The sequence below is a fragment of the Epinephelus fuscoguttatus genome, linkage group LG9 (genome assembly GCF_011397635.1).
Source record: "Epinephelus fuscoguttatus linkage group LG9, E.fuscoguttatus.final_Chr_v1".
Taxonomy (NCBI): domain Eukaryota; kingdom Metazoa; phylum Chordata; class Actinopteri; order Perciformes; family Serranidae; genus Epinephelus; species Epinephelus fuscoguttatus.
This window is the reverse complement of record NC_064760.1, coordinates 1,103,576-1,123,463: the sequence shown is the minus strand read 5'-3', so window position 1 is coordinate 1,123,463 and position 19,888 is coordinate 1,103,576. Positions and strand designations below refer to the sequence as shown.

General features: G+C 43.6%; 3 protein-coding genes across 7 annotated transcripts in view; 1 reads left to right on the top strand and 2 right to left on the bottom strand.

The window, feature by feature from the left end:
• LOC125894085 (uncharacterized) overlaps positions 1-19,888 on the bottom strand; it is a 328,241-nt gene that overhangs the window by 58,956 nt on the left and 249,397 nt on the right. The window lies entirely within an intron of this gene.
• Positions 405-19,522, top strand: LOC125894086 (uncharacterized). 4 transcript variants are annotated; one of them, XM_049585219.1, is made up of 11 exons: positions 405-1,146; positions 1,313-1,399; positions 13,970-14,064; positions 15,094-15,203; positions 16,508-16,570; positions 16,717-17,349; positions 17,436-17,700; positions 18,283-18,406; positions 18,925-19,017; positions 19,140-19,222; positions 19,352-19,522. In XM_049585219.1, exons 2-11 carry the CDS (start codon positions 1,330-1,332, stop codon positions 19,427-19,429), a joined length of 1,614 nt encoding a protein of 537 aa, XP_049441176.1. In that variant the 5' UTR covers positions 405-1,146; positions 1,313-1,329; the 3' UTR covers positions 19,430-19,522. The 4 variants fall into 4 exon arrangements, with proteins under 4 accessions (XP_049441176.1, XP_049441175.1, XP_049441177.1 ...); XM_049585218.1 differs by having other exon boundaries at positions 406-1,146; positions 1,277-1,399; XM_049585220.1 differs by having other exon boundaries at positions 414-1,146; positions 1,313-1,394.
• Positions 4,802-12,883, bottom strand: rnf4 (ring finger protein 4). 2 transcript variants are annotated; one of them, XM_049585286.1, is made up of 8 exons: positions 12,613-12,883; positions 9,494-9,524; positions 6,391-6,568; positions 6,225-6,304; positions 6,080-6,092; positions 5,874-5,997; positions 5,439-5,490; positions 4,802-5,354 (listed from the first exon to the last, which is right to left on the bottom strand). In XM_049585286.1, exons 2-8 carry the CDS (start codon positions 9,503-9,505, stop codon positions 5,205-5,207), a joined length of 609 nt encoding a protein of 202 aa, XP_049441243.1. In that variant the 5' UTR covers positions 9,506-9,524; positions 12,613-12,883; the 3' UTR covers positions 4,802-5,204. The 2 variants fall into 2 exon arrangements, with proteins under 2 accessions (XP_049441243.1, XP_049441242.1); XM_049585285.1 differs by lacking the exons at positions 9,494-9,524; positions 12,613-12,883 and adding an exon at positions 6,672-7,219.

Genomic DNA, 19,888 nt, shown 5'->3' with positions numbered 1-19,888 from the left:
ATCAACGTCACCATCGTCAGGAGAAGTAAACATTGACGCGGCCTCTCATTGGTTCACGGATCGAGTGCCACTCAGCCGACCAATGAGAGGCCGAGAAATGACTAAGCGCTTTCCAATGAGGGACTTTCCCTGTGAGTCACCTGACCGACAGGTTCAACCTGCTCAGAGTTCACACATGAATCTGCTGCGTCATCATTATAACGCTATTATTATCAATAATAAATTAATATCTAAATATCAGGAGTTTGATATTAAAGACTTTAAAGATCAATAAACTAAACAAATATAATCCAACGTGTTGTAATGTTTCTCACACTGAGCTCATGTCACTGCAGAAAACCTGACAAATAAACTGGATCAGTTTCATTGTTATGTAATCTGATTACTTTACTCATTAGCTGATTTAATCAATAAAAGGTCACAAAGATTCAGTTTTAGAAATTTTTAAAAAACTATATTTTTAATTGATGAATCAGTTTCCAAACAGTCGATCAGTTTTCATCTGATTCAATAAATCAACTTACAGACTGAAACAGACGAGTCATTATTTAATGGAGTCTGTTTCCAAGGTGACGTGTTGTTGTTAATTACAGATAAATGCCACAGACAAAATCAAATGTTAAAATATTATCAATAATGTAACAGGAACAGATTTCATCTGTTCATTCAGCTGTTAACTGAATTATTATTTGTTGTGATGTTCTGTGTCAGTGCTGATCGTTTATACCGATGAAGCTTTACTCTCACACACATCACTAAACATGTGAAATGCTGAATCACTCTGATCCTGAATTATTTATAACAACAACAGATTTATAGAATCAGTATTTAAATTAATAAGTTTCCTCTGATCTGTAAATCTTCCTGTGCTGGATCAATAAAGTTCATCTGAGCTGAAGTTAATGACACTCAGCTCTTTGTTTGTATTCAGGATGTATGAACTGTGTTTTTGTTTTTTGTTTTGTTTTAACTTCCAGAAGTTGTTGAGATGTGACATCATCCTGTAGCCAGCAGCCAATCAGCAGCAGAGTCTGAGTCAGGTGACGGTGAGTCAGCGGCTCTGTGAAGTGACTCAGAGTCACAAGATGAAGTTCAGGCGTCCTCCCTGCGAACACAGGCTCTCTGTTACTGTTACTGTTACTGCAGGTTTGTCTGATACAGACACAGATTCATGTTATTGATACAACTCATACTGTTGGATATAAACTGATGAGTCATGTTTATTCTTCATATATATGAGGAACTGTAATGTTGTTTATTCACCCAAACTTTGCAGCTGATCCTTTAATATCAGACGGCTTCATTCAATCAGGTGACTCGCTGTGACACATGGACCTCACTGAACAGAAGCTTCTGGAAACAAAACAGGAGGCGTGTGCTTCATGGAGACTCAGGTCAGGTGTGACTGAGGGAATATTGAAGCGCTGCTCACATGATCGTGGTTACTGACACTCACATGCAGACAGTACATCAGAGCAGGGGAACATACATCATCATGGCGTCTGTCTACAGTTCACCTGCAGCAGATCTATGTAAAGGTCAGGGGTCATATTCACAAAGCTTCCTCGTACACAGAGTCGCTCCAAGTGGTGAATTTCCCCTTAATGTTAAGACCTGATCCTGGTAAGGATAAAATTTATTCACAGAGCGTCTCAGACTGTAGTGGAAGATTTAATCTTTAATCAGGTAAAAACGTTATACTGCATAAGTCGATTAAGAGTAAAGGTTATATAACCATGTCTTATGTATAAGTTCCTATAATACTGTTTGTTATGCATCTATGTGTGATAAAACACTGGTGTACAAGTCTATGTATTCATAACACAAGGTCATGTAGAGCACACATATACCACACCATGTACTGTTTTATAATAACACACACACACACACACACACACACACACACACACACACACTCAAACGTTTGTATTGCAGGACACACACTCTAAGAGTTCACATTGCATGAAAGCACAGGGGACTGTATAGAGAAAGTCCCCAGGTTTCATATGTTTTTAAAAAATAAAGTGAAACCAGGCTCGAACCTAACGGTGGGAGAATATGGGGATTTCCAGGCCCAGGGATTACACCATTAGGTCATGTTTGGACAAGGGTCCAAGGGGCCTGCCACCAATAGATTTGGACCAGACGGAAAAGGGCTAAAAAGATTAACTCATATCACAGCGGTGCCTGGACAGCGTGACGTGTGTGGTTGTGCTGCTGCCGTGGTCCTGCCAGATGCCTCCTGCTGCTGCTGCCATCATTAGTCATTAGTCATACTTCTTCTGTTATTATACACATATGATTATTGTCACACATGTATACTGCCAGATATTAATACATACTTTCAACATATTGTACCGCAGTAGCCAGAACTATAACTATAATATTATTACTTTCATTAATGTTGTTGTAAGCTACTGTCATTACCTGCATCTCTCTCTCTCTCTCTCTCCCTGTGTCATATGGATTACTGTTAATTTATTATGCTGATCTGTTCTGTACGACATCTATTGCACGTCTGTCCGTCCTGGAAGAGGGATCCCTCCTCAGTTGCTCTTCCTGAGGTTTCTACTGTTTTTTCTCCCGTTAAAGGGTTTTTTGGGGAGTTTTTCCTGATCAGCTGTGAGGGTCATAAGGACAGAGGGATGTTGTATGCTGTAAAGCCCTGTGAGGCAAACTGTGATTTGTGATATTGGGCTTTATAAATAAAATTGATTGATTGATTGATTGAAAGAAAAAGATCTGCCACCAATAGGTTTGAACGCAGGTAGGAAGGACTAAAGAAAAAGAGTGGAGATTCTCTCGAATCTTCACCAGCATAAAAGGGAGAGTGCAGAAGGTAAAACTTCAGTCTTGCTCCGGAGCCTGACTCATCAGTTGTATGTGTTGAAGCTTGTGAACACATTAAACTCGATTGCACCAGATTCTATTTGACTCCAGTGTTTCTCTAAGTGTCAGCCAACTGAACCTAAGATACTAAAATCAACTCAGAGGACGATCTACAAGAAAAGTAGAGGACAAGGTCGGGAGCCATCTGGCCCACTTCCAGGCACCGATTTTCGCTTCTACGAGACCTTAAAGAGCTCCTGAGGAGAAACCAGTCAGAGCAGGAGGAGGGGCAGGAGGAGCAGGAGGAGGAGTTTAAGAGTTTGTGAATCAGAGGAGAAAATGGTGGGAACACAAAGAGGTCACAGAAATATTCTCCAAACACTGGACGACAGTGAGGACATGAAACACTACAGATTAGATCGATAATATTTGTGGTCGATCTCATCAGAGATACACACACCTGGCGCTGTAACGTCAGAAACAAAATGATGACGTCATCACTGAGGTATGTGAGGTCAGAGCAGCAGTGATGAGTTGAGTCTGTCTCAACCTTCATCAGCAGTGATCACACTAACACTGACACAGTCTGCAGTTCATCTCATGTCCACTGGATGTCCTCACACCTTCCAGCCTCACGGAGGGGCGTGTCTCTGACAACCAATCACATCACACCTTACAACAGTGTTGACCACACCAGTTTCTGAACCTTCCTCGCTCAGAGTCGCTCTGACAACGTTCCTAAATCACTCTGAAGCTGATCATCCTGACGCTGCGCTCGTTGTTATTGGAGACTTCCATGAAGCTCCGCCTACATGTAAACCTCAAGGAGAACAAACACTGGATCACTGCTGTATGGCGTTCAGACGTGGCTGAAGAGCAAAATCAATCAATCAATCAATCAATCAATCCAGACTGTAACAGTGGGCGTGTCCTCAAACTAGGTGCTGAACCGCTAACACCTGTGTTCACAACAATACTGAACCGCCCACAGGCTCAGTGTGTCAGAACCGCGTCCTTTAAGAAGTCCTCCATCAGTCCTGTGACCAAGAAAACAAAACCAACCTGCCTGAGTGACGACGGCGAGCAGCTGTCACCTCTGTGGTGAGGACTGACCCAACCGATCTACACAGACTCTACAGCAGCATCCTCCACACACCCTGTCTCACCTGGAAGAGAAGCTCCACCCTCATCCCTCACACAGGAGCACCTCAGGGCTGCGTTCTTGGTCCCCTGCTGTACTTCCTGTACACACGACTGTGTACCATCACAGCTGTGTTGGTCTGATCACAGACACACACTCAGTCACACATGTCAGTGTGAGTGAAATGGTCCTGCAGTGAATGTGTCACAGTGGGACTAACACACCCAGGTCATGTGACTCCTGCATGTATACAGTCAATCAGACCCAAACTGGCCGAGGCGCTCTGAGCATGCTCCACAGTTTCCGCCCCGGGCTTTGACCCGGAAGTCCAATAGCATTAAATGTGTAAGAGAAGAAGAAGCCGGTAACAACATGGAGAAATCTACATCCAGAGCCGTGACTTTTTGGACGGACCAAATGTACAGAGCTGTAAAGTTGTCCACCATGGTAGCAGTTAGCTGCTAGCTAACCGTAGCTAACTTGTTTGTCCATTGTTTGGTCTGTGACGTAATAGGTCAACAGGAAAAAGGTCCAATACTAACAAGCTGAAAGGGGGCATATCTCCACCTGTCGTAGAGGAGTCGCACATACTTGGCTCAATAAATGGATTCCCCTCCCGTGCTTGTGTACTGGGACAAGGACAGTAGGCCAGTTAGATGTCCTCGTCCAGCTGGGACTGGAGCTCCACTTCACTGTTTCCATGGAAACATACTGAGTGAAGGAGAATTATTACAGATCCAAACCACCTGATCACAGGTGAGGACACCTGAGTGTTGAAGCCTGGTTCCTCCCGTTGTGATGACATCACAGTTTCAAAGTGAAAACACAAACTTTCAAGAATTCAATAGAATTTATTTTTACTTTGACAATAGAAAATAAACTGGAGACGAAACAACAAACTAATAAACAAATAAACAAAATATCAAATATATTCAATATATCAATAATATATCATCAATCATTAAATCAATAATCACGTGTAGTCGCTCTTTAATTAAAACACAGTCCTGTCTCTGAGAAAAAAAAAACTCAGCAGCAAAAACATCTGATGACATCACTGATGATGTCACCAAAAAATATAACACCCAACAGTACCTCAGGTGTGTGATGATGATGTCAGAGCGATGTCAGATGTAGAGGGGGCGGTACAGTCAGGGGCCAGGTGTGTGATGATATCAGAGACATAGAGGGGGTGGTACAGGTGTAGGTGTGTAATGATGATGTCAGAGTGATGTCAGATGTAGAGAGGGTGGTACTGGCGGGGGGTCAGTCTCTTCCTGCAGGTGGGACAGGTGTGTGATGACTTCAGAGCGTCTCTCAGACACTGGCTGCAGAACACGTGACCACATTTAGTGGAAACAACCAATCGGCCACTCTCGACGATCTGTGAAGGAAACAACAACCGGCCAATCAGAACACAGGGTTACACCTGCTGTCCAGGTGTTTGACAGGTGTGTTTGAGTCTCACCTCAGAGTACGAGTCCAGACACACGGGACAGCTGATCGTCCCCGGGGTCGACCTGAAACACACACACAGACTCTACTGGTTTCTACTGTCACACGTCTACTGGGGGGATCAGTCTATTACCTGGCTGTGATTTAAAGATAATGGTGTTAGGGATCAGTCTATTACCTAACTGAAAGGTAATGTTAACAGGGATCAGTCTCTTACCTGGCTGTCATAGATAATGTTAACAGGGATCAGTCTATTACCTGGCTGTGATTTAAAGATAATGGTGTTAGGGATCAGTCTATTACCTAACTGAAAGGTAATGTTAACAGGGGTCAGTGTATTACCTAGCTGTCATAGATAATGTTGGCAGGGACTGATCTATTACCTGGCTATCAGGGATCAGTCTATTACCTGGCTGAAAGGTAATGCTAGCAGGGATCAGTTTATTACCTGGAGGAGCTGTTGCTGTGTACAGAGGACATCATTGCAGCGTTGAGGACAGAGGGCATGTCGTCGTCTTCATCACTGCTGACAACGTAACTCTCTCCTGTTGTGACTCTCCTGTTCTGAGGACCTGATTGAGGACACCCAGAGAAATGTTGGACTGTTCCTTTAATGAGACGTCATGGCAACATGTGGACAGAAAAAAGTCTCACCTTCATCCACCAGCTGGATCGACAAGCAGCAGGAAAACAGGAAACAGATGGAAATCATGTAAGGTTCAGTTACAGTGATGAAGAACAACAAACTACACACACAATACTGTGTGTGTGCATGATGTGTGTCACTGTGTGTTGTTACCAGCACTGAGTCGTTGTTGGTCAGGTCGACCACGGCAGCCTCTGAGCCCTCACAGGTCAGATCCACCACCTCCTCCACACCTGAACACACATCAGTTACTGATTATAGACTGAGTCATGATTGATTTGTTCTGATAATCGATAACAGAGTATTGATCTGTACTGACTGTCCTCTGCGTTGTCCATCACGTCGACAGTCTCTGTGGGGGGGTCGGGGTCAGGGTCACCATCAGCCGTCCTGCTCACTGCTCTGCTGGCCGTCCTCCGAGTGTTTGTTCCTCTGCTGGTCTTGGTGCTGGGTCTGGACACCAGAGGACTTCCTGTGGTCCTCCTCTTCCTCTGAACCTGAACACACATCACAACGACACACTGATGACATCACAGCTGTGATGATGATGTGTGTGTGTGTGTGTGTGTGTGTGTCTGTCTGTCTCTGTCTGCAGCTAACCTCACAAAGTACTGGACCAATCAGCCTCATACTTGTGTACAGCTGTATGCTGGTCCTCTCCTGGTTCAGTGATTCAGCTGCTGAACCTGTTTCACTGACAGCGTCAGGGCCGCACACAGTGTCTTTCACCGCCTGGAAAACACGAGGTCGGGCGTGGTGTGCGACTGTTGTGCCAGGTTTAAAGAGCGTAGAGACAGGTTGCGTCTGAGGATGCAAAACAACCATAACCAGCACGTCTCACAGCCTGTTTACCTGAAACCCCGAGGTCACAGCTGATCTACTTCCTGTGTGTCTGTGCGACAGATGTGACGCTCTGACAGCTCTGCACTGACATCATCAACTTCTCCTCCATGTTTACCACACACTGATATTTACTGAAGATGGAAAGATATCTGTCAGCTGTGATTGGTTGATCCTCGTCACATGTGTGTGATGAAAAAAAAAGTCAAACTCTGTTTACCTCAGAGTGTATGGAGCTACATTAGGGCCAAATGTTCTGTGCTTGAAAAATAAAATTTGAAACTGAAAATTCATGTGTTGATCTTGAATTTTGAAAAATACAACAATGTATTCAAAAATAAAAATAAGTGTATGAAAGGTTTTTTCAGGTTAAATATAATTTTGATTCACTCTGGTAATTCTTTTGAATGAATAATTTATTTTCACTTTTCACTTCCATATATATTTTGACATTTGAGGTCTTATTTTTTTCAGTTGTATGTTTTATCTTTTCAGATTCAGATCTTATTTTTCACGGTTTCAAATCTTTCTTTTTTCAATTTCAAATCTGTTTTTTGAGTTTCAGATATCAGCACTTAAAATGTGGCTGTTGATCTGCAAAATCTGGCATAATTTATCGCTCTTATGCCGCAACTGGTGCTCAGTACTGTCTAAAACAGATTTCTAAATGGAAGGTTGTCACTGGCATCAATCTTTACACTGCCAGTCACATGAATATGGTGTATGTAAGTGTTGAGTCAGAATGTTTTTAGTTCCTACGTTCCCTGAAGGCACTGTCACTCATGATGCCACACCCCTCTCAGTTGATGCCACGCCCCCCACGCCACATCAGGGTCAAAAGTCTGAAACTCAAAAAACAGATTTGAAACTGAAAAAAGAAAGATTTGAAACCGTGAAAAATAAGATCTGAATCTGAAAAGATAAAACATGCAACTGAAAAAAATAAGACCTCAAATGTCAAAATATATATGGAAGTGAAAAGTGAAAATAAATTATTCATTCAAAAGAATTACCAGAGTGAATCAAAATTATATTTAACCTGAAAAAACCTTTCATACACTTATTTTTATTTTGAATACACTGTTGTATTTTTCAAAATTCAAGATCAACACATGAATTTTCAGTTTCAAATTTTATTTTTCTTTTTTTTTTGCAATTATCTTTTTTATTTGGAAAAGTCAACAATTTAGCATACAGATTTTCTACAATTTTTCATACTGTAGCACGCTTTTCCAGTTTTCCATTTTGCCGTTCTCTGCATATGTACAAGAAAGAAACTAAAAATCGCAGTCCTCTTATGCAGAAATTCAGTCCATACAGACCTTTCAGTCCTTCACTCCCATGGATGAGAATTCAAGGAAATCTCATTAACCATTCATCTTTATAACACTGAGCGTGCTCATCTGTGTTCTCCCACAAAACATCAATTAGCCATAAATCCAACGAATTTCTACCTTACTCTGTCCGTCATTAGGTGTTCCATTTTCACACATATGCCCAACTCTCATTCCAGGAAATACTAACTATGTACAACCGAACTGAAGGGAGCTTACATTTTTACATTTTTCACAACAACGGGAAGAAAAGGGGTTTGAAACATTAATGGAGTTATACAAAGTCTGCTCTCATTGGGGTTATAAATTCAATCCATTTGTGCCACGTTTGGAAGAATTTGTCTTTTTGAGCTCTCAAGGAATAAGTCAATTTTTCCATCTCAAATTTTATTTTTCAAGTACAAAACATTTGGCCCTAATGTAGCTCCATATGGGTGCAGCCGTCACGCCCTGAAAAACAACTCAGGAACAGGTGCTGGGCGTCTGCTCTGAAAACAATTCATTTGAGGGCACAAAGAATACAAAGTATGCGCACGGCCCCTGAAACGCTCACTGCCTGCTGACTCATCACTACTTTTAACCAACTGGTAGAAGCCTAAAGTTTTACAGAAATCGTCTCAGCTGAAAACAGCGAGCCTGACCGTCTGCTCCAGGACACGTTTTGTTTCGTCGTGGTTAAAAAACTGACACCCACCGAAAAGATTTGAACCAGAGAATCTTCAGATTAATTCCAAACCTGATATGTTAAAATTCACTAAAATTGGGCACCCTGCCAGATCAATTAGTCTATTTTAATGTTAATGTTTTTAAATCTTTGTCACCATCCTGACTGTAAGGGAGCTGAGAGGGACATTTCCACCGAGTGCAGCTCCTCAGTTGTTGTGCTGCAGCCTTCAGACACACTTCACACTGTTCAACAGTCCAGATATGGACGACATGGATCGAAGATTGTGGCTGCGTTTTAGTCATCAACAATAAATTCATCCTGATAATTAAAACGTGTCTCTGTGTCACACACAGCGCCTGTTGGCAGGACGAACAATCTGCGCCGTGGCTCTGTCAGCAGAGTGAACATCTGTCCGTCCACCTGGTGGAGCTCTGAGCTCTACTGAGAGCACTGTGTCAGCTGTCAATGAAACCTGAGATCAGCTGAGCAGAAACCATCATGCTTCTGTCCTCACTGACAGCTGCAGATAAACTGATCTGAGTTCAGTCTGAGTGTGATGAGAGAAGAAAAAGGAAACTTACAGAGCTGCTCATATCAGAGACACCAGAGACTCTGCAGAGGAAACACACACAGGACACTCAGAAAACTTTAACCTGCGCACAATATCAACAGCAAGTCAACACACAGACACACAGACAGACTGTTTGTGAAAAACTGAAGGATGAAATGTTCCTTTATGTGTTGGTAAATAATAATAATAATAATTTTCTGACTTTTAGAGATACGTGGTTCTTACAGGACAGCCACATGATGCATGTCTGCACATTAACCCACCCAACAGGATGTAAAGGAGTTCAGCATGTGCGGCAGGAAAGTGACACATTAATGCAGCAGGAGGATTCATACAGAAACATGAGAAGGAAACAGCTCACTGCTACATGACGTTCACTGTCAGTACTCTGTGCTCACTCTTTGACATCAGAGAGTTCTCAATGCAGAGCTTTGACTTGTGTTGGAATATTTTCACCCTGTCATATCAGTACTTTAACTACATTCTTTCCTCCTCTGCTCCACATGACCTGCAAACACCTCAGACTGTGTTTCACCTCCTGCGCTGTACAGAAGCATTAGCAGCTCTCAGAGCAGATTAATATGGAGCAGATATGAGACTGATAACAAACATGTTGTCAACAGCTTCCTCATGTGTGCAGTAAACACACAATGACACAGTCAAACACTTTGTCAGCCTTCATTCAACCCCACACACAAACACACACACACACACCAGTTAAAGGGACAGTTCAGATCTGTTGCAGTGAGGTTACAGTCAGTGAGTCACCTTCACAGCGGAGCAGCAGAACTGACTGATTCATTTTGTGATAAATATATGGCTTAATATATGTAGAAGACAGCTGGGTATCGGGGCATCGCAGATCAGCATTCTGGTGACCATGGTGGCAAAATCCAATATGGCCGCCACCCAAAAACTGTTTCAGCTTAAAGGCCCTGACACACCAAGCCGACGATCGGCTGTCGACCAAAGTCGGGCCGTCGGTGAGCGTCTGTCGGCCTAGTTTTTGCGGTGTGTCCCACACCGTCGGCACTTTGGCGTCGGCAGCTTTTCGGCCGATTGAGCATGTTGAATCAGCAGTGGAGTTTGTTTGGTGAGAGAGATCACTCTGATTGGCTGTTCAGGTTTTATTTCCTCGCCCCTGTAGCGAGTGAATCTGCCTGTAGTGAAACCGGGGCTAACCGGTGCTTCCTCCTCAGGCTCCACTTCACTCAGCTGCCCCACAGACCCGCTGCTTCTTCCCACTTTAACCTGAATAACAAACTGAGGCTAGCTGGGAGCATGACCGGAGGGAAGCACAGCCAGTTAGCCTCCGCTAGTCTCTGAGCTAGCCCCGGCTCTCCGTTTGGATCCAACCGGAGCACCGAGCCCTGGTTTGTTATTCAGGTTAAAGTGGGAAGAAGCAGCGGGTTTATCGGGCAGCTGAGTGAAGTGGAGCCTGCGGAGGAAACACCGGGACCGTCTGGATGTAATAGTCCGTGGAGGTGCTGCGGTGCTCGGCTGCACAGATAGGAAACCCCTCGGCTGACAGGATGTACCACTCTCTCACTCCGCTCTCTCTCACGCAGGCGCAGAACGTACGTGCTACTTGGCCGTCGGATGTAGTCCGTGTAGTGTGTTCAAATGCAACTGACACAGGGCGACGTGAGGCGACGTAGACGACGCAACAGTTGGCTTTCGTCGCCACTAGTTCTTTGATGTCGGTTTGGTGTGTCCGCATATTAAACCTTAGAACCAGATGAGCTACAACACAAGCTGAGTGTCTAGTTGATGGTTTTTGATACAACAAACACACTGGACTGTTTATTTTTATGACTGGATGCATCAGGACCTCTAATTTCCATATTTCCAAGATGGCAGCCACCTAAAATAAGGTTTATAAAAAATATTTTGGCAAACCTGTTCTCTGTTTGATATTTTTATGCATTAGAAACACACTGAAAATGTTTTAAATCATATATCAATTCTGATCTCCAACTATCATATTACTAATATGGCCGCTATCCCAAAAAAAGTAATGTAGGCACACATTTTCAGCCAGACTGAGTCAGTGATGAGCTGTTTCCATGTTAGTCAGTACACCCCCACTGTGGAGAAACAGGAAGCAGTCTGACAGGGAAGTTAAGGAATGTGCTGCTGTGGATGGGTCAGAAACAAAACTTGTTTTAGCCACCAAAAATAATCTTTATTAGTTAAAGTGTTTGATATATTGAGAGTATTTTCAGTGCTTTACTTTTCTGTCAGACAGCCTGATCCAACAGGAGAGCTGTTAACATCATCTCTGCTCTCTTCACAGCCAGACTCCAGTGATAAAACCAGTGATTTAACACCAGTGAACACAGGAGCTGCTGGTCTGCTGCTGCCTCCATCAGTCAGTGTGTTTGTGTCACTGTGTGACTTTGGTGTTTAAAGGGTTAATTCAGATTCACTAAAGTCACACAGTGACACAAACACACTGACTGATGGAGGCAGCAGCAGACCAGCAGCTCCTGTGTTCACTGGTGTTAAATCACTGGTTTTATCACTGGAGTCTGGCTGAGAAGAGAGAGATGTAACAGCTTCAGTTTCCTGTTGTAAATAACTGTCTGACATTAAGGTGAAGCAGTGACAACACTCTGTGTACAGACTACACTTAAAATGATATTGACTTTTTTAGATGGGATTTTTTTCAGGTCTCTAAATTCATTTTGTGTTTGACTCGTCCTCAGCAGCACATTGTTTCGCCTCCATGTCTCCTGCCTGTTTCTCCAAACCGCTGACTAACACCTGCCGTCTGTGACACACTGACTGTGGATAAATACCTCACACAGCCACACTTAAATAACTCTGAACTGTCCCTTTAATCTGAACACCAGTTCATTCAAACATCGTTGATTCAACCCGTCTCACCGGCTGTTAGCTGCTGTTGTGTAAAATCTGTTTCACTTCACAAACTGTTTCCTGTCGCGCGGCTCTCTGAGGCTCCACGTTCGTTTAAATCAAATTAATTACAGATATGTATCATGTGGCTGAGTTTCAGTCAGAGCTTGATGTCAGAGTAAAATTCACCGTTCAGTCAAAGTTTCGATGAGAAACGGATTCTGTCACAACACCGGTCCCAACAGTTAGCAGTTAGCCGTCTCTACTCACCGTCACTGTGTTTTCTCCTCTCTTAGCTGTTAGCTGTTAGCACTTAGCCGTTAGCGGCTCGTTAACATTTAAACATTTAAACATTAAAATATCAAAATAAACCGACTGAAATGTCTCCGTCGGACAGATGATACTAACGTTAGCTTCTACCGCCTGTTTTAGGAGCTCTTCCTGCTCCTCCTCCTCCTTCTTCTTCTTCTGTACCGGAAGTTCGTAACCAGACTGTAGGATCGTTACCGCCCCCTGCTGTTCTGCAGTGTCAACTACATGATCACATCTGATACAGAAAACACCTCAAGTTCAGGACTGGTTTTATAACAATGAATAAAGTAGTAAATACAAATAAAAGTATTCATATTTTTCATGTGACATACATTTATTCATTATATGTATACTGTCTGTCTGTCCATTCAGTTCAATTAAATCCAATTCAAATAGCTTTATTGGCATGAACAAAGATGTGCTGTTGCCAAAGCATTTCATGAAAATAAATAAATAAATAAATAATCATATTTTACATCTTACATGCATTAATTTATTATATATTATATACACATATCTAATATACAGGTGTCGTTTACAAATAATAATAATAATGATCTAAAAATGTTTTGATATTTAACAAAATGTAACTGTTTTTTCTTATTAAATTAAAAAAAAACTTTGAGCTGCTGTTTTATTAAGTTTAAGTTTATTTACTTTACTTTATTTACTTTATTAATCCCCCTGAGGGGAAATTCAATGTTTTCACTCTTGCTTGTCAATTACACACAGGTCTGAAAGACACACACATGCACAAACAGGACCTATACATGCACTAAGTGGAGAGATGTCAGAGTGAGGGGGCTGCCCTTGGTGAGGCGCCCCGAGGTGCTGGGGGGGTCGGTGCCTTGCTCAAGAGCACCTCGGCAGTGCCCAGGAGGTGAACTGGCACCTCTCCAGCCACCAGTCCACGCTCCATATTTTGGTCCGGACGGGGACTCGAACAGACGACCCTCCAGTTCCTAACCCAAGTCCCTATGGACTGAGCTACTGTTTGTGTAGAAAAGTGTTATATAAATAAACCTATCATTATTTTTTATGATGACTTTATTGATAACACCTTGTGTAAGAACCCTCTGTTACAACTAACAGTCTTGCATTATAAATATCTCCTCAGTGAAAGCACACAGGTATTATCAGCTGAATGAACCTCTGAGCCGTCAGACAGGAAGTCAACTTCAGTTCTGATGAATCAGTTCAAATGTTTTAACATCTTTTTAAAATGAGTAGTTATTGTCCGGTGATGAGGAGAGAAGACCTGCCCAGGTAGACTAACAGAGACGCCCACCTCCTGTCCTCCTGTCTACCTGCACAGGTAAACTAACAGAGTGTAATCACAGACAGAAGAAGCAGCACAGATTTTCAGCAGCCATGAATAAAATCAGGACGTGGTTCAACAGAGCAAAGAAGGTAAAAACTATTATTATTATTATTATTATTATTATTATTATTATTATTATTGTTGTTGTTGTTGTTTTGTTAACATTGTTATTATTATTATACATTTCATACTGTGTATATATTGATTATAAATGAAACACATCAATTATTGAAGCTCCGTGTTTGAAGGAACAGATCAAAATAAATGTATTGATGATCAGCTGATATTTATTGACACTAACACATAAAATTACAAACATGTATAAATATAAACATAAATATGCAGAAAAACAAATCCACTAACATTATATAATAAACAAATAATAAATAAAACAACATTAAATAAAAATGAACTCTAATAACAGTAACTGTATTTAAATATGTTTCATTAATGTAACACCTGTAAACACCTGTAAACACCTGAGTACCTGAGGACTAAAGTTAAACACAGTAAATGATCTGACATGTGACACAGAGGAGACTCCTTTGTTCTGTTTACTGGGAGTAAACTGGGACTGACTGGTGTTACTGGTGTTATATAAAGTTACACTGAAGATGTTTAGTGTCCCTCCTCAGCTCCTGTATCTCCTCCTGAGTGTTTCTGTCCTCAGGCAGGATCTGTGGAGGACTGAGATTCAATAGAGATCTAAAACCTGACACTCACTGAGACCACGTGAGACACTGAGACCATGTGAGACACTGAGACCACGTGAGACACTGAGACCACGTGAGACCTCAGACACACTAAGTCCACATGAGATCCCAGAGACACTGAGACCACGTGAGACACTGAGACACTGAGACCATGTGAGACACTGAGACCACGTGAGACACTGAGACACTGAGACCACGTGAGACACTGAGACCACGTGAGACACTGAGACCATGTGAGACACTGAGACCACGTGAGACCTCAGACACACTAAGTCCACATGAGATCCCAGAGACACTGAGACCACGTGAGACACTGAGACACTGAGACCATGTGAGACACTGAGTCCACGTGAGACACTGAGACACACTGAGTCCACGTTTCAGACCTACCTTTCTGTCTTACAGAAACAGGAAGTAGAAAACGAGCTGGTGATTCAACCTTTGACCCCGGAGAGAAGACGTCAGGCCTCCCATGATGTCCCTGTCGTCATGGAGATGCTGAACTCCACCCAGAGGTGATGATGTCATCAAACCTTTAACAGTAACAGAAAAATGACATCACTTCCTGTGGCAGGACCTTTAACACATTCTGATTTAAAACCCTGTCGTCTGACAGAAGCTCACTGAGCACAGCTGAACACGTGTGTATGAGCGCTGCCTGAGTAACGTTCAAACACACACATTTGCTCAGACACGTTAGTCAGCTGTGAATGAGACTGTTTGTGCCAAGGGGTTTTAAATTGTAATGTTCCAGTTAAAGTCATGTGTTAGTGAAGATCTGATCATCTGACTGTACATATCTATATACACAAACTGTTTGCTTCCTGTTCCACACCTGGTTCTCATCACCTGGCGCTCACCTGTACGCTCTTCACACATGATGCTCCACCCTGTGTTCAGTTTAATAACTGCATGTGTATATTTATTTTAGTGAGATTTATTTTAGTTTTCCAAATATTATATATTTAGTTTTATTTACATTACATAATAACAATGAAAGCTTCTTAAAGTTTAACGGTGGTTTTAAAATATCTAATTCTGTTTCCCCTGGATCCAGAAGCTGCTCCACTTTTTTAGCAGAACAAAACAATTTTGTATCATCGGCAAACAAAACTAAATGAAACAACTTGGACACATCACAGATGTAAGTTATGTACAGTGTAAACAGTAGTGGACCCAGCACTAACCCCTGTGGGACTCCACATGTAACCCTCAACAAGTGAATCAGTTATTTGCACATACTGACGTCTGTTTTCAAGGTAGCTACTGAGCCACTGGTGAGCTGCTCCTCTGATTATCTGTCTTTACAGTTCACTCATTAACAGTCTGTGCTCAGACGAGTCAAATCCTTTTTTTTAGATCCATGAAAACTCCGACCATATGTTCTTTATCATCTGTTTCTGTGGATATTTGTTCTATCGGCTCTGTCACAGTTTGATCTGAAGCCGATCAGTAAGTTGTGTTTTTCTATGAAGTGATTGAGTCTTTGGACAAAAAGTTTCTCTGACATTTTTGAGAACTGTGAAGGAGAGAAACGGTCTGTCGTTCAAGGGAAAGTGTTTATCTCCGTTTTGGTCGATGGGAATGACCATGAACAGTTTTCTCCACAGATCCAACATAAAACTTGCTGAGAATACAAACTGAAACTCACACACACACACACACACACACACACACACACACACACACACACACACACACACACACACAGACACACATTATGTGGGAGAAGTATTTAAAGAGTCATGTGACTTTGGTCTGACTGGTGTTACTGGTGTTACTGGTGTTACTGGTGGGCATTCTGCTGTTTGTGTTTCAGAGATCTGGACGGAGGTTTGATCCAGTCTGATCTGATACAGACCACCAGACTGAGCATGCTCAGGTGAGACAGACAGGTAGAGACACACAGGTAGAGACAGACAGATACACATCTCAGTTTTGTCTTCATAAACCATCAAACTTCATTTCCCAGAATCCTTCGCAGCTTCAGCTGAGACACAGACAGGTGTGTGTTTGTTTTGTTGACAGGGAGCTCCTGCAGGGAGACACCTCACAGGAACAGGAAGTCTCTGATGTCCAACGACAACATTACAGAACAACGATATCAGCTCCACTTCCTGTCTGGAGGTCACCGTTACAGGTGGAACAGGTGGAACAGGAAAAAGAGGTACAGCAGGTGACAGGTGACGAGATGCAGACAGAGCTGACCTCAGATCTCAAATCTGACATCATCAGCCTCACCCCATCAGTGTCCTACCCTGGACTTCCTGCCCGACTCTTCCTGAAGATGAGAGACGCCTGCTCCGCCCCCTCCTCTCCCCACCCCAGGGGGAGGAGGAGGCTCCCCTGCTCCCTGCCCTGCTCCCCTCTGCTGGGGGGGAGACGCTGGAGGTCCTCTGACTCCGCCCCCTCTCTGCCCTCGCCTTTGTCCCGTCTCTGGGTGGAAGCTGCTCTGCAGAGAAGCAAAAACATCCGCCCCCCTCCCCCACCCTCCCCACAGGTGGGACAGGAGGGGCAGGTAGAGGGGGGGACAGAGGAGGAAAGTGAGGAGGAGGAGGAGGAGGAGGAAGATAACCAGGTGATCATTGTTGGGATCAGGATGTCGGACACCGACTCAGAGACGTGGAGGTACTGTCTGCTGACCCCCTGCGTCTGCTCCAGGTGAGACGACTTGTTCATACAGGTGATTTAAATTTATTTTAAGTTAAGTTATTTAAAGTTAATAAAAGACCTTCATCCTCCGTCAGGTGTCCGAGCGCTCCTCCGTACGAAGGTCAGGTTTTCTCACCTGGAAACAGTCGAACAGATCCTTCACTCAGGTCTGAGGATCAGACTCAGCTGTGTCAGAGGACGGACACCCAGAGGACGGAGACCCAGAGGACAGAGACCCAGAGGATGGATATCCAGAGGACAGAGGTCCAGAGTGTCCCTGCAGACAGAGTTCCACAGCAGGGTGAAAGCTCCCGTCTGTACCCCAGTCTGAGTCAGTGGAGGATCACAGCTGACGCTCAGGTGAGACGACCTGTCAGTCACCTGAAGACTCACCTGGAGTGTCTCTGAGTCTTTTTCTTTAGACTTTATCAGACAGGACAGACTGATGTGTGAAGGGGGGGGTATCTTGAGGTCAGATATCTTGAGGTCAAAGGTCGAGGGACCTCTGTGAAAATGACCATGCTGTTTTTCCTTTGCTGAAATTTAACCTAAAATTGGAGCGTTATTTAAGACCCTTCCTGAGCAGCGAGCATGACGTGGTTGGTGCCATCGGATTCCTCAGGTCGTCTAGTTTCACATGACACCATCATCATCATCACTGTAGCTTTAAAACTCAGCCGTCTATAACCTCTGACAGACAAGCTGAGGTGAAATAGCAGCACGTGATTAACACATAATGCATCGTGTTCAGACATTAATCTCATGACTGACAGGTCGACACTGACAGCGCAGGTTTTTACTCATGAGGTGACGTGTCGGCTCAGATTATCAGCCGCCCTCTGAGACGTCTGTCAGTGGTTCAAACTGTTCATTGACCAGTTTTCAGCAGCTCTGGTTCATTTCTCAGTTCTGAGCTGTGCTCTCAATAAATTCTCTCCTCAGACTGAACTGAACAGGAAACAGGAAGTAAACTGCTTCAGCTGCCAGCTGGACACCAACACTGCCCAGTCCTGTTTCCATGGCAACACTGATGATCATCTGCAGCGTGTCTGTGAGACGACCTCAGGTGAGCGGGTGTGGACGCTGTGATGTTGATATAAATCTTCCAGCACACACAGGATGTTACCTGTCTTCACCTGTCTTCATCTGTCCTCACCTGTCTTCACCTGTCTTCATCTGTCCTCACCTGTCCTCACCTGTCTTCACCTGTCTTCATCTGTCCTCACCTGTCTTCACCTGTCTTCACCTGTCTTCATCTGTCCTCATCTGTCTTCATCTGTCCTCACCTGTCTTCATCTGTCTTCACCTGTCTTCATCTGTCCTCATCTGTCTTCATCTGTCCTCACCTGTCTTCACCTGTCTTCATCTGTCCTCACCTGTCTTCATCTGTCCTCACCTGTCTTCATCTGTCTTCACCTGTCCTCACCTGTCTTCATCTGTCTTCATCTGTCCTCACCTGTCTTCATCTGTCTTCACCTGTCCTCACCTGTCTTCATCTGTCTTCACCTGTCCTCACCTGTCTTCATCTGTCCTCACCTGTCTTCAACTGTCTTCATCTGTCCTCACCTGTCCTCACCTGTCAAGATTCACCAGGTGACGTCTGGACTTTCTGTTTTGATGATCTGAACTTCTTCCTGAGGAAAGTGTTTGATTCCACCACCTGCAGCAGAACGACAGGTGAGAGCGCCCTATCAACTGATCAACAACAGTCACACCTTCATTTACCTGAGTTTGTCCTGAGCTCCAGGTGAGCTCCAGGTGAGGTGAATCAGGCTCTAACCTCTTCTGTTGTTCTGCAGTTCGTCATGTTGAATCCTGCAGCTTCTGTTCATACACACTGAGTGACCGAGTCACCAAACATCTCTGCAACAACTGCGACCAGGTAAACACTCACCTGTGACCAGGTAAACACTCACCTGTGACCAGGTAAACACTCATCTGTAATAAAAACTGTAGGACAGGTAAATAGTGAACACCTGTGTTTACAGTTTGTGTCCTTCCTGTGTTTCAGGTGTTCTGTGGACGCTGTCTGTCTCACTTTGTCTCGTTACTTCAGATCCATCAGTTCAGTCAAACTGCTGCAGTCTGAAGACGACCGACAGGTTACCTGTCTGTCATCCAGGTGTTCCACCTGTCACAGAAACACCTGTGCTGTTGGTAATAAAAACCTGATTAAACTTTCTGATCAGTGACTCGTGTAAATCATGACATCATAATGAGAGAATTTATGGACCTGGGTCACCTGTCACATCACATCGCACCTGTGTCCTGTTTGATAGTTTGTGTTTGAACACATCACTGAGCTCGTCCACGCTTTATTTCTGTCTGAATCTAAAAACCCTTTAATGACCTCAGACTGTTCAGAACTCAGCTGCTTGCCTTTTAACCAGAACCAGGAAGTTTGATGACATCACACAGATTTCAGCCTCCTCCAGTCCTGAAACAAACGGAGCCGATGTGAAGAGCCTGAAATCTGTGTGATGTCATCAAACTTCCTGGTTCTGGTTAAAAGCTGAGCGGCTGAGTTGTGAACAGTGTGAAGACATCA

What these genes read in the sequence shown, in the direction of transcription:
- LOC125894086 (XM_049585219.1), top strand. Translation starts at nt 1,330, where the DNA reads ATGGACCTCACTGAACAGAAGCTTCTGGAAACAAAACAGGAGGCGTGT. An exon ending in TTCATGGAGACTCAGGTCAG is followed by an intron (nt 1,400 to 13,969) that starts GTGTGACTGAGG and finishes CTACCTGCACAG; the next exon opens with GTAAACTAACAGAGTGTAAT. An exon ending in ATGCTGAACTCCACCCAGAG is followed by an intron (nt 15,204 to 16,507) that starts GTGATGATGTCA and finishes TTTGTGTTTCAG; the next exon opens with AGATCTGGACGGAGGTTTGA.
- rnf4 (XM_049585285.1), bottom strand. Translation starts at nt 6,896, where the DNA reads ATGGTTGTTTTGCATCCTCAGACGCAACCTGTCTCTACGCTCTTTAAA. An exon ending in TTGGTCCAGTACTTTGTGAG is followed by an intron (nt 6,569 to 6,671) that starts GTTAGCTGCAGA and finishes ATGTGTGTTCAG; the next exon opens with GTTCAGAGGAAGAGGAGGAC. An exon ending in GATGGACAACGCAGAGGACA is followed by an intron (nt 6,305 to 6,390) that starts GTCAGTACAGAT and finishes ATGTGTGTTCAG; the next exon opens with GTGTGGAGGAGGTGGTGGAT.